The following is a 13,366-nucleotide window of genomic DNA, read 5'->3' as shown; positions in this document are numbered from 1 at the left end:
CTGCGTATTACAGTCTACGCATTCTTTGTTAATTCATTCGTGGTCTTTCGTAAAATTTGTGTTTCATGTTTTTGGAGAATTTTTAGATTTTTTCCTGAAATTTTTTAAAGCGACTAAAGATTTAGTTCTAAAAAGATACTCTTCGGGAACATGCAATAATTTTACGGAAAATCGTAAAATTAAGAGAAATTTAACTCATGAACGATAAATGCGGCGCTATTAATTTCGATGCAATATTTCGATATCATCATTGTCGTTCATAGTCGGAGATAAATTTGTAGTCCAATTCGGGACATTATTGGGCGGCTAATGAAAATAAAATTTATGTTTCGTATTTTTGGAGAATTTTGAGATTTTTTCTGAACTTTTTTGAAGCGATTAAAGATTTAGTTCGAAAAAGTATTCTTCGGGAACGTAAATCAATGATTTTACGGAAAATCGTGAAATTAAGAGGAACTCATAAACGATAAATGCGACGCGATTAATTTCGACACTAATATTTCGGTGTCATCATTGCCGTTCGCAACCGGAGATAAATTTGTAGTCCAATTCGGGACATCATCGGGTGGCTAATGATAATAAAATGTTTCAGACTTCATTCGTCCACGATTGTCGAGAATTCGTCGGGGATGTCGAGTCACGTTTCACTTCGCGCGCGAAAGATTGATTTCATGGCGCTGTCAGATGGCGCCACTCATATGCTTCTGCGGACGCTTCGCGTGAGAGTCCGGAGATGGCCACAAAAACCGGTTCCGCTCGCTTAAACCCACAGTCGTTGCGTGTTAATTTATGTGTCGGAGCTTCAACGCCCGTTGTAAATGTGGGACGCATGTCGGACCGCGCAGAAATTGAAGAGCGAGGTCGCGCGAGACGTGAGGTAACAGATCATATTTTTAAGATCGACAAAGTTTTAATGCCGTTTTTCTTACATGTATTTTACAAAAGGGGATTTCACATATATCTCCCTGATTAAGAATTTAATATTACTATTAAAATCTCGATCATTGCCAATTTAATTTTATTTTCATAAAGTCACCGTGCGGTCTATCGTACAAATTAAGCTTTCGATATTCTTCTAAATATTCAAAAATTCGTTTTTCAAAAAATCGTTGCGCGTATTCATTACGGTACATGAGTAAATTGCGATGTGCAGACTGTTTTTTGAAGGTAAATATAAAATACTTTCTGTAACAATAGTTAAGCCACTATAATTACGCATGTAACAATACCCATACAGCACAAAAAGATTGCTGATATATTGCAGAATAGTTTCATTGAAACATTGCAATATTGCAAATTGGTTGCGAAATATTGCTGCATCGTTATTGTATGATTGCGGCAACATTAAGATGGCCGCTTTTTGTAATATTACAACGAAATATCACAGCAGCATTGCAATGTAATATAGTTGGAAAAATGCACAAGCACAGGAATATTCGGAGAAAAATCGCAAAATTTTATTAATCAGCATTTTATATCAGAAAATAAAAGAAAATACACATGACAAAATTATGATTAAAAAAATAGGTTTGGAAACTAATTTTATAAGTTTGTATTTCTAAGCGGTCACCCATCCAAGCTATGTACCTAGTCGAACCTGCTTAACTTTTGTAATCGATCGGGAACTGTTGCTTCGTGATGATCTGTAAACATTTATTACAGTAACAGATGATCTATGCTAGTGATCAGCTGAATAGAAGTTGTCAAGAAGATATAATACATATAGAATTAAAATATATTTCATTTGTAAATATAAAATTTACATGCATTAAAGTACAAAATATAATATTTTGGCTAATTTTTTTGTTCTCTTTGCGCGCATTGGACAAGTGTACGTATCACTTTTCGAAGCTTATTAATTGAGTTATTTACTGAGATTATACACGCGCGAAAGAAAACGGAATGATACTATACGAAATATTATTATGTTGATCTCAGTTGTATAGATGATTGTAGTACAATCATGAAAACGGGAAATAAAGAATATCATGTGCTGTTATGTAAAATTAATTGGTATTTAATAAACTTAATGATAATAAGATGTGCGTAAGCGTACACACAATATTTAAACACAAAATCGTGGTAGATTCTTTTCACATTTCTTTTAAATATTGCTGCAACATTATTAAAATAATGTTGCAAATCTATATTTTAACAATGTTTCTGAAGCATTGCATTGCAATATGCAATGATGCAACTTTGCTGCAATATTGCTGCAAGCTTCTGTGCTGTATGGGTATAAATCGTGGTAATGCTATAAAGCGTATGCTATAAAGCGTGGAAAAAGTAGCTAAAGGAAAAAGTGGCGGATTTCCGATCTTCTTTCTAACGCTTTCTAACTTTTTTCGTACACGAGATGATTGGATCGGGCGGCACATTCATCTTGGAGAAACTAAGAGAAACTATAAGAGAAGAATGAGAATCACAAAGGTATGCGGGATACCAAATGGAAGTTAGTCGTTGCAATGATCGTCGCGATGCAGATCCTTCGACATCGTGGAATCACCCGTGGAGAAAAGAAATCAAGAATCGGGCGGTCGCGCGCGCGCGCGCGCGCGGCAAAATTCAAATTTCCGCGATCCCGTGGAGTTGATCACGTGCAGCGGAGCGAAGCCGCCCCCTCGCCGTTGTCGGCGGCGCTGCAACGCCGAAATTCGATTAAAGTTCTCGCGCATGGGCCGAAGGAAATGCCGTTTTCTCGAATTTCCCGGAGTCTGTCAGGTGGCACCACGGCGTACGTCGGTCCGGGCGCTACGCGGACGGCCGTACTGCGAACAACACGGGCCGGAGAAGGAGCCAGTGCTCTTTGTAGGTTATCGAAAGCACGTCCCAGGCCTATAAACACTTTGCCCCGTTGAACGTAGACAGCAACAATTGACCGACACTGACCAACCACCACCACCACCACCAATCGGCTGTCCTCTCTGTCCGTGCTCCCCCGTGACGTTTAGTGAGTGCTTTGAGCTGTGGCGCGGGCGGTGAGATGGCTGTCACTCTTTCTCTTTCTCTCTCTCTTTCTCTCTCTCTCTCTCTCTCTCTCTCTCTCTCTCACTGTTTTCTTTTTTCTCCCAAACCTCTCTTTATTTTCCATTTCTCTCTTTTTCTCTCAGTTTTTTGTTCTTCCGATGTTTAGTTCGGATAGATCGAGATCGTCGTCATTCGCGAGCGAACGGATTTTCTCTCAGTTTCTCTCTCTTTTTCCTTTTCTCCCGGAGAGACGCGCGCGAGGGGCCACTTTTCCGCGACGCCGGTGTCGGAAGTTGCACCGCGCCGCGGCCGTGACGACGTCTCGCGATTGCAGAGCTGGTTTCCTTCTAAATGTTCGGCTGAATGGATGTTCTCGACCGCCACTCGTCCGTTGTACACCTTTTCCGGCATGTACGCGCGCGACTTGCGCGTATCCGCGCCACATTTACACGCACACACACACACGCACACACATATATACATACATACACACACACAACAAAACACATCCCACATCACGATCGCAAACTGCTTCTGCCATGGTTTTCTTGGCTGTTCGATGTTTCTTAGCGCTGTTTCCGTATAGCGTAGCTATCTCACCTGCCTTGGACTGTCTACTTTACGTTCTTGTCTCCTGCTTCTATCGGAAACTCTCGCTCTGCAGCGAAACGTTTATCGACGGGCTCTGAACAGGTTGAAATCCCGATTTGTGTGAAATTCAGGGGAGGATTGCTCTCTCCGTCTCCCTACCTCTTTTCTCTTTCTTTCTCTATCTCTGTTTCTTTCCTTTCTTCTCGCCTCGTTCTTCCATTGTGGATGTTTTAGGTAGTAAATTTTACATGTGTCTTTTTTTACGCGCGATTTCGATTATGGAATATTCGCGTCTCACAGAACCACCGTACGACGATTCAGAACGTACTTTGAGATGCAGAACACGTATTCGCGGAGCTCAAAGTTTCATACATAAAATAATGTTCATAAATCGGGTTTAGAACTTCGTTCCGATAATGCCATTATGTTAAGGAGAGTTACCGGTAAATCCACTTTTAGTGATTTTTATCTTCTTTGTTCCCTTGGCGGCGAATATATCTATCTCCATGCCGTGTATCGTTACAGCAACGCGCGATATAGCAACATTATATTTTGATATTACAGCACCGACGAAATTTCGTTTCTTCCATTCTGCATGATCTGAAAAATATGGATTTATATGTGTGTGCGAGTGTCCATTCGTGTGATCTCGCAGAGTAAAGAGATCTTGATTTTTCGTTGCGACAAACGGCCGCAGTCGAAAGTGGTGAGGGCTGAAGGCTTCGCGACGACGAGTGCGGGAGAGAGCAAGGGGATAATTACGAACGCGCAAGTGGAACGGGGCGACGTTTATTTCTATCAGTCGGACGTTAATGCGGATAAAGATCCATCAATCCCCGTGGATCTGAGGATTGGAACGTTCTAACAACGATTTATAACGATTACCCCTTTAACGGCGCCTCGCGCAGCCTCGGATGCGCCGCCGCCGCGCTTCGACTACTGCTGCTTCGCACACGTCATCGCGCGCTTTGAGTCGTTAATGTGAATCATAAGCGTGTCTAAGCTGCACTTAAACGCGCTTTAGATTAGGGACATACCGCACGATATTTCGTGCTTTCTCTCTAATTGTAAGATAAAAACCAAGTAGGTGCAAATTCAAGTATCGAAACAAAAAATACATTATTTACGCCTTACATTATATAAAAAAATCTGACATTGAGCTAAACTCGCGTTAAAATCGATAAAATAGTTTGTCAGATTTTTTACTCTAAATTGAAAGTAAACAATTGATCGACTTTGTTCTTGAAAAAATCTCATTTTAATCTCGAGTGAATGTAATTTTATGATAAATAATATCAAGCAAATGATCTTTTTTTTGTACAATTAAGGCATTAATTGTACAAAAAAAAGATCATTTGCTTGATATTATTTATATTTTTATCTAATAAATCTTGAATTCTAAACATCTTATACAGACACATATACATTTTATCAGATTGCTATAAAATATTATACAATCTTATTTTTGCAAATAAATAATTTTTTGTAAATACTGTGAAGGGAGCCTTTCTCTATGAGATCTAATTCGATCTTCGAGCTTGCACACGCACATAATACACAAGAGCTCTAATTTAAATGTATATACATACAAACTGACCGTAGGATTATTTCAATCTTAATGCGATATCGCGAAAATCATTCTATTATTGGTAATCGAGCAAATATAATCGGCGGTCCCGCAACATTGCGATGTCAACCCTCATACGCAAAACGCTTTTTTCTTTCCCTCCGGGCTCTCGAAGTACCACACACGCTTTACGAATGAAATTAAGCCATATGGCTACATCGTAGGGGCGTGTTGAGGCCGATGCGCCGCGCAACTGGTTGATTTATCGGTGCTTCCGCGTAGCGAAAACTAGCGAGAGAGTCGAATTGGATTACGGCGCGTGCACAAATTGCTTTATTCAAATGCGATTTTAGGTCGCGCGTCTTCCGCAGACTGCAAAGAGGGCACGGAAACGGGGACGGTGTTCTTCTTCGCCTTTCTTTCTTCTCTTTTTTTCTTCTTTTTTTATCGCGCGCGAGAGATCGTTCGCGCGTATAACCGGTCGAGTGTGAGGACGAGCAACGAGCAATTTCGCGAAAGAATTACTAATGATTACTTAATGATATTTTCTATCCAAATTTTATATAACGTACAGACTTTTAACAATTAACGTATACATATAATAATTAAGGAAGGTAACTCTCATTTTGTAAAAATGTACTTATAATTGCAGATGAAATAGAAGTATAGAGATATTTTTGGGAAAATATTAAAGCTTTGCTTTAATTATAAAGTAATTGCATAACTTTAGTCTTTTTTCGAATTATTTTACAAAATTTTTCTTTAAGTAATTTTTTACACAGTTACTTTTCAATAAATGAATTTTGTAACGGATTTAGAATTATTTTTCCCTCGGCAAAAGTGTCGAGAAAAAAATCATCATTTTACCGCAATTTCTAATTCTTGACGTATTATGTTTTTCGATTTGGCGCGCAATTGACTGTGTTGTGATTCCCCACTTGTGTCCGATCCACCACCTCGTTCAATGAATCTCCCAACTCGTTTACCGAAGTTGAGAAATTCATTAAAAAAGAAAAGAGCAGGTGAAATATACCGCAGTCAGATAGTAGGGAAAGTCAGTCTGCAGGGGTTTGATCGCGAAATTGACGGACATGAGAATGATCATCGGTCCACGGAGAGATCACTGAATCATAATCACAGGAAAGGGCACATGGAGCAGTTAACGTCGTAGTTAGCGCCAAATGTCAATCCTTTATCGCGTACAGGTTGAGTTTTGCATAATATCACTCACACATAATATATAAATACAAAAATATATCTCAGAGATTGTTGCAGGTAGGGGAAACCGGAGTTAAATGTTACAATTTCTTATTAGAAATAATCTTCTTTTAAACTAATGTATATATTAAACTGAGTACCTTCAAATATATCTTTAATTTTGGAAAGCCAATTTTTTTCTCATTTGTAATGTTTTTCAAAATGTAATGTTTTTTTTTATTTTTGTATAGATAATTGAAATTTTTTGTCAGTAGATAACTTAGCCCACTGTGGGACAATTGTTATTGAACTAGGGGACAAATTCTCATATTTACAATATTATCTCAAACATATATACATAAGAACAAATTTAAGATTACGATAAAAGAAATCAAACACAAAATACTTTACACAGTATATTTATTTTATGATACAAAACTAAATCTAAAACTTACAAAGATGTGGTTAATACAGTTTTTTTTTCTTGAATCAATTATTAAATATCAATTAATTAAAAGATATGGTTAATACAGTTTTTTTCTTGAATAAATTATTAAATATCTATCAATTAAAAGAAGGACATTTCAACTTTTAGTTATTAGTTTATTAAATCCAGATACAGGATAAATTGTCACACTATAACAACTTAAATGCCTTAATCAAGATATAACTATCTCAACTCAATTATTTTTAATTCAAAAAAATTCAGATAAAAAATCAATATCAGGATGTCCGGTACTCAATGGTAAAGCGCTCGTAGGTAGGTAGATTGGGCTAAACTGAATCAAAAAATCTTCTACCATTTTGCGATTTTTGCAATAGTTATCGCGATACTAAATATTTTTTAAAAAATTTATGCCAAGTATATAAAAAAGTATCGTACATTACATCTTTTCTCAACCAAAAATATTAATTTAACAAATAAAAGTCCAAAAACAAATATAAAATCATACAAGTTGTCAAGTATTTGATTAGACATAGAGACAAAAATATTTTATTTAAAATCAAAAATATTTTTTTAATAAACCGTTTAAACCATTCAAAAGTATATGCAGCAAAAGTTTAATGTCATTGTCATTCCAAATAATTTTAAGTGTCATAAAACAGGTTTAAAGTAACTACTAAAATGACCAATGGTTTAGGAAAGATGTAATGCGATACTTCTTTATATTTGGCGTAAATTTATTTTTAAATTATTTAGATGATCTCGATAACTATTGTGAAGATCGCAAAATGATAGCGGATTTTTCAACTCAGTATAGCCCACTCTACCTGCCCACGAGCGCTTTACTATTAAGTACCGGATATTCTGTATACATATACTTATATATATTATATATATATATATATATATATATATATATATATATATCGATTTAAATGAAACGTATTATTATAATTGAATGTATGCATAAAAGAAATATACAAAAAGAATGATAACGCATCTCTCTCCAGTTTATGTATTGAATAAAATAAACAATTCACACGATGAAACATTTATTTCCAACACTGAAAAATCACATAAACAATTGTAGTATCTTCTACAGTTCAATTATGACTATCAAACTAATAGTGGAAACTGGAAAGTGGAATAGTAAATTATCATAAGGATTATACGTAAATGTTTAAAAAAATGTTATCTTTAGCAATTAAAAGACCTGTAACTGCAATGTAACAACTTGTCCCTTTTAACAACGGTTTTCCTTACGTAAAGAAAAAAAAGAGAAATTTATGTAAGTTATCGCAGAATGTGCGGAAAATTTTTTTTAGAGACAGCTCCTTTGAATTTATAAACAAAATCTTTCGAGATTGCGCGAGAAACTATTACTTAGCGCGATCTTCGAAATTGAAATAGCAGATATCTTCAAATACACTCTTAACTTTTGGCTTTCACACAGTGAAGGTAAAGATTGGACTTTGGATTCTCATTGACCTCAAATAATAAAGGACAAGTAACTGATCCTCTAAACGTGGCGTAGCGACTTGCGAACCGATGATGTTGTACGGTGGTGTTTCTCTGGTGGCGAGAATATCAGATGCATTTTGCTACGCAGCTATGAGAACAAGAAAAAAAACGAGTGAGGAGACAATTCGCTTTGGAGCTCCCGACTGGGAGATTAATTCCCGACACGTCCATTTCAGTTCGTTCGTATTCCGCGGCTACCGTCACATTTCGGTATCAATATAGCCGGCAGGGAAAGAGGGCGGCTGGGGGAGGGGGGAGAGGGGTGTTAGTGGGAGAGGAAAATGATTTCTAAACCGCGACTCTCGGGGTAGGTATATCGCGCGCTATATTTCATAGCTGTACTCATGAATCCTATCGCAGAGGCGGCACGCGGTGACCATGGAGTAAACAGTAAATTCATTTCGATCAAGCGTCGACATCAGCTTCCTTCGGGGTTTACGACGAGGCTGCGCGGCGCGCGGCAGTAGACGAAAGTAGGCGAAGGGAGGGGGGAGGGAAAGCGAAGGAAACCCGGGGATTTATTGCACTTGCGAGCCCTTCTTTATCTCGTTTCTAAAGCTTCCGCGCCGGATTGGGAATATCGTGTTACTCCTTACGTCGTAACATTCACGGATCTGCTCCCGCCATTTCTTCTGTTCTCTGTCTCTCGATGTTTCCTCCGCTTCATCCTTCAACGTTGGCTTCCCGAAACCATTTATTGTTTCTAACCCCACCCCTCCTTTGTTACGTACATGTCTTTTCTAAGAGGCTATCATAACGCTTTTTCGCGAACGATGAATGTTCCGATGAATCCGTCTCTCTCGTTTAGCGTTTCTTCAGTTTCGAAATATAATGAATCGTATTACAGGTCGATATTTCACCTCAAGTTTCGGAGGTCTCACATCTTAATCTTAAAGACAAAGAGAAAGTGATATACAAAACAACAGGCTAGAATTAAGGAAAGGTGATTATAGATCATATAATGATTTTCAAAAATTCTAAGGTATCTTTTTCCTGCATATACGTACTTAATCTTTTACTTCTTATACACGTGTCACGTGCGGCATTGAAACTTGAAGTGAAACACTGTATATCATTAAATTATGCAATAAAACATTAGTGAACTATTCTCGTGCATATGCATCGAATCTCAGATATTGACGTGGATTTTGCAATTGTTCAGTTTTATTGGAGGTACTTTTCTGTACGTTACTTATGATAACGACGTGATATATAGCTGTGCCAATTCGCGAAATATTTTCAGATCGATGAAAAGTGAAAGGAAAAAAGAGAATTTTCGACGATATGTATTGAATTTCGATGATGTGTATTGAATTAATGGAAATTGGTGCGCAGAGACAGGGATGTCAGATTGGGCTAATTTTTGCAATCTAATCAATGAGCAAATTTGTGATGAAAAGTGGCTTCTTTGCGACCGATTGCAAATTGGGCTATTTCGACTTTTAATTTAGCGAAAATTGGGCTAAATGGAACGAATGTTATGTTTCGACCAGAGATTCCAAATTCTACACACTGCCACAGCTCCACACAGTTGTAGATGTTTTTTTCGCATTGAAAGAGATATGTATATGTTTATTTGTCTGCTTTTATACACTCAAAGATAACATAAATGCGTGTCAGTCTATAGATTGTTTAATTATGTTGAATTTTATAAATTTAAGATGCTATTACAACTCTTATTTAAAAAATTGCTTTTTTGGCAATGTATGCTAAATAAGTTAGCATTATTAGTACTTTTGTTACAAAAAAACATAAGAAATAACGAAAAAAACGTAAAAAATAATAAATATAAAAATAATCTCTTTAGTTACTCTCCTTTCTCACTAGGGAGTGCAGTACTTAGGATATTGGGCTACTTTTGGGCTACCTTGCAGTAACAAATTTGCAATCTAACTCTTAAAGAATCACCTCTGCGCGGAGATCGAACTTATGTCTCTATCGTTATTGAATTTTCCGGTAGTGGGGGGAAGGGAGGGAGGGAAGAGGCAGGTGGAAATGGTTAATAAAACTGTACTCTAAGTGGGGCGAAGGATCTAATAAGTAGCTTGGAAAGCAGAATAGACTGCACGATGAATGGAAGAAAGGCATCATATAACGTCAAAGTAGCAAACGAGAAGTTTATAATGTCCTTTTATAATGTCGGATTGTTACGCGAGGAAGACTTAAGATTTATATATAGCGCTTTTTCGATCGATGCTAATAACAGAGCTATTAAATTTCCTATCTGAATACCATCAAAGCAATGAAATATCTGAGATCTCTTAAGTAATCTCTTAGTAATCGTTTTTTTGTACATAATTTGTCCCCGAGTGCACAAGCACGCTGATGTTTATGCTCTATCATTACGTACGTACCCGATTCGCCTAACATCCGGGGTATTTTGACCTTTCGGTCGGTATCTACATTTTCGAGCAAAGAAGTAAATAATATTATGAATGATGATATAGAATAACAAAAATAATTTTCGCAGTGTTTAAAGATGGTTATTAGCATCATTATTATTAAATTGACGATCAATTTAATTTGATATTACTATCCCAGCTTCAGATTGCATTGCAAGTCCGACAGTGACCAGCGCACAGTTTATACACGGAATTTTCTTTTAAAATTTACCCTGAAAATCATGTTAATTATGGGACAACATAGTATTTCGACAAATTTTATATTATTTTTTGTTTTTTTTTACTGTGCACTACAATAAATTTGTTGTAGTATAAATTTAAAAAAATTGTAGAAATCACATAAAATTCATCGAAATACTACATTGTCCCATGATTAACATAATTTCAGGGTAAATTTTAAAATAAAATTCTCTGTGTAGAATTGAAAATGTATTTAAAATTTTTACATAGAAAAATATTATTAGACAAGATTTTTGCATATTTGGCGTGTTTATACTCTATTTGTGTCTATTTTAATCATTGTAACGATCTAATTTAATTTATTATAAAAAATAATTTTGCTATATAGCGTTGTGTATATGTACGTTCGCAAATGCTAGATAAAATATTTCTAAAAAGAAGGAATAAAAACATGAATATATTCTGCTACTCTTGTAGTGAATCTTGTGCAATTCGTCTGCAGTATTTTTTCACGATCTAAATCTGCAATACAAAAAAAAGAGATAAATTGGATCGCTAGATTAACACTATGTCCGTGTAACTTTAACATTTCTTATACTTATTCATATATCTGATAGTTGAGGAATATAAGCATTTATTATTTCTTGTGTAAGGAATGGATTATTTTTTGTATGTAAAGAACTTGCTGGATTAATTTCGTATCGTCTAGAATCGGCGAAAAGATGGAAAGTGAGCCCTCGAAAATTGCGTCCTACTTCTAACGGTGCGAACACGGGAGCGGGTAGGAAGGGGGGAAGAGAGGAGGGTGGTGGAGAGGGAGGTGGGTGCACAACAGAAAGTAACGGGTAGAATAAGGATCGAGCGAAGCGGGAAAGGAAAGGGTGATCGGAGGAAGGAGGGAGGAAAAAACTCCACCGCGGAGAAAACCGAATCAATAAACCTACGATCTCATCTCTCCAGCCTCCTGCCTTGCACCTAGTTATATAACGCGGGCATTAACGAACCGCCTCGCGCCTCGCGGATTACAATTAATTAATTAGGTATAGCATCTTTGCAAGCGTTCTGTGAACTTTAACCGATGATACATCAGTAAAATGTTAACTGTTGAAGATAAAATCGTTGAAGATAAAATCGCTTTTTTATCACAAGATCGATTTTTTTTTATTACACAATAAACTGGCTATCTTCTAATTTTAAGGATGTATTGTGTTAATAACGAATACATAAAATTTTATAAAAAAAATAATACTTTCTTTTACACGCAATCGACACGTGTGTAATTATTTGTAAAATTGTTTACTTGTAAATATAAATTAAATAAATGTAAACAAAGATATATTTATGCTGTAGTAGTTTGATTAAACGTTATTTGAGTTTTTTGACTTACAAATAATCGCAACAGATCAATTGCAAACGTTTATATTTGAAAAATAAAATTGACAATTAAATTAGAAAATTTTTATGCAGTTCAATATACGTATTTATTAATGAAAACAGTATTCATTTAGTATAGCAATGAGATAAGTATTGCAACGAGACAAGACGTCAAGATATATAATTTTACCTCTTTGTTTCTAAATTCCGTAATGCTTTGATCAGGATGTCGTTTACAACGTATCGCAGAGTTTCGATTTCTGTAGACCGCTCGAATCCTTAGAGACGTCATCGCTCTGTTACCTCTACTTACGGGCCTTGCTAGCTTTAGCTCTGGGGCCAAGTAATTATCCCAAAGTATTCTCAAAGCTGTTTTCTCAGATAAATATGCAAAGAAGAATTGCGCTAGGTAATTTAACATCGGTATTTAATTAATATTTGCAGAGATTTCTTCATAAAAAAAAAGAAAAGAAATAATATTATCAGAAATACGTTTTTATTTTTGGCAATGTATTTTTGCCACTTGTCGAATTAAAAAATCGGATGATGGTTATATTGAATCGGACTGTAATATATTTTTGATTAAATGTTAATTTTAAATACACTTACAAATAAACATAATCACAAATAATCGTACATATGATGCGATTGCATCATGCGTAAAAAAATTGTTTATTATTTATTCAACTATTTTTATTTTTATATATTCAACTATTAAGGATGTTTAGGACAACATCAGCTAAAAGCTATCAAAATTTAAAATTTACGGATTTCTTAGGTTCGTATCGTCTAAAAATAAAATAAATAACTTTACATTACATAAGAAGTTAAACTTTCGCGAAATAACATGATTTTTCATGTCTTCAAAAATAGAAATATTTATAACTAATATTTTTCTTAATCAACGATAAAAAATTTTGGTCGTGAATATGCCCTGAAATCAACTGTAAGAAACGAAATAATGATTAATTTATAAGATGATTATCGGTCATTACAAGCAATGATTAATTTACATATACATTTAATAAGTTAAAGAATACATTAATAAGTTAAGTAGTTTAATAAGTTTAAGATACATTAAAGAAATAAGTTATATATATTAAATTAATAATTTTAGAACAA

The 13,366-nt window shown here is 35.6% G+C and overlaps 1 protein-coding gene across 1 annotated transcript in view; it reads left to right on the top strand.

Annotated features, from left to right (window-relative positions):
• The first annotated feature begins 818 nt into the window (after nt 1–818).
• LOC105450746 (protein Skeletor, isoforms B/C) overlaps nt 819–13,366 on the top strand; it is a 173,318-nt gene continuing 160,770 nt past the window's right edge. The window contains 1 exon segment of the mRNA XM_011690737.1: nt 819–877. Coding sequence (XP_011689039.1) covers nt 830–877 — 48 coding nt within the window. The 5' untranslated portion in view covers nt 819–829.

This window comes from Wasmannia auropunctata, unplaced genomic scaffold, assembly GCF_000956235.1.
Source record: "Wasmannia auropunctata unplaced genomic scaffold, wasmannia.A_1.0 LD336106.1, whole genome shotgun sequence".
Classification (NCBI taxonomy): Eukaryota; Metazoa; Arthropoda; class Insecta; order Hymenoptera; family Formicidae; genus Wasmannia; species Wasmannia auropunctata.
The sequence above is the reverse complement of the archived record's forward strand: the minus strand, read 5'-3'. Positions and strand labels throughout refer to the sequence as shown.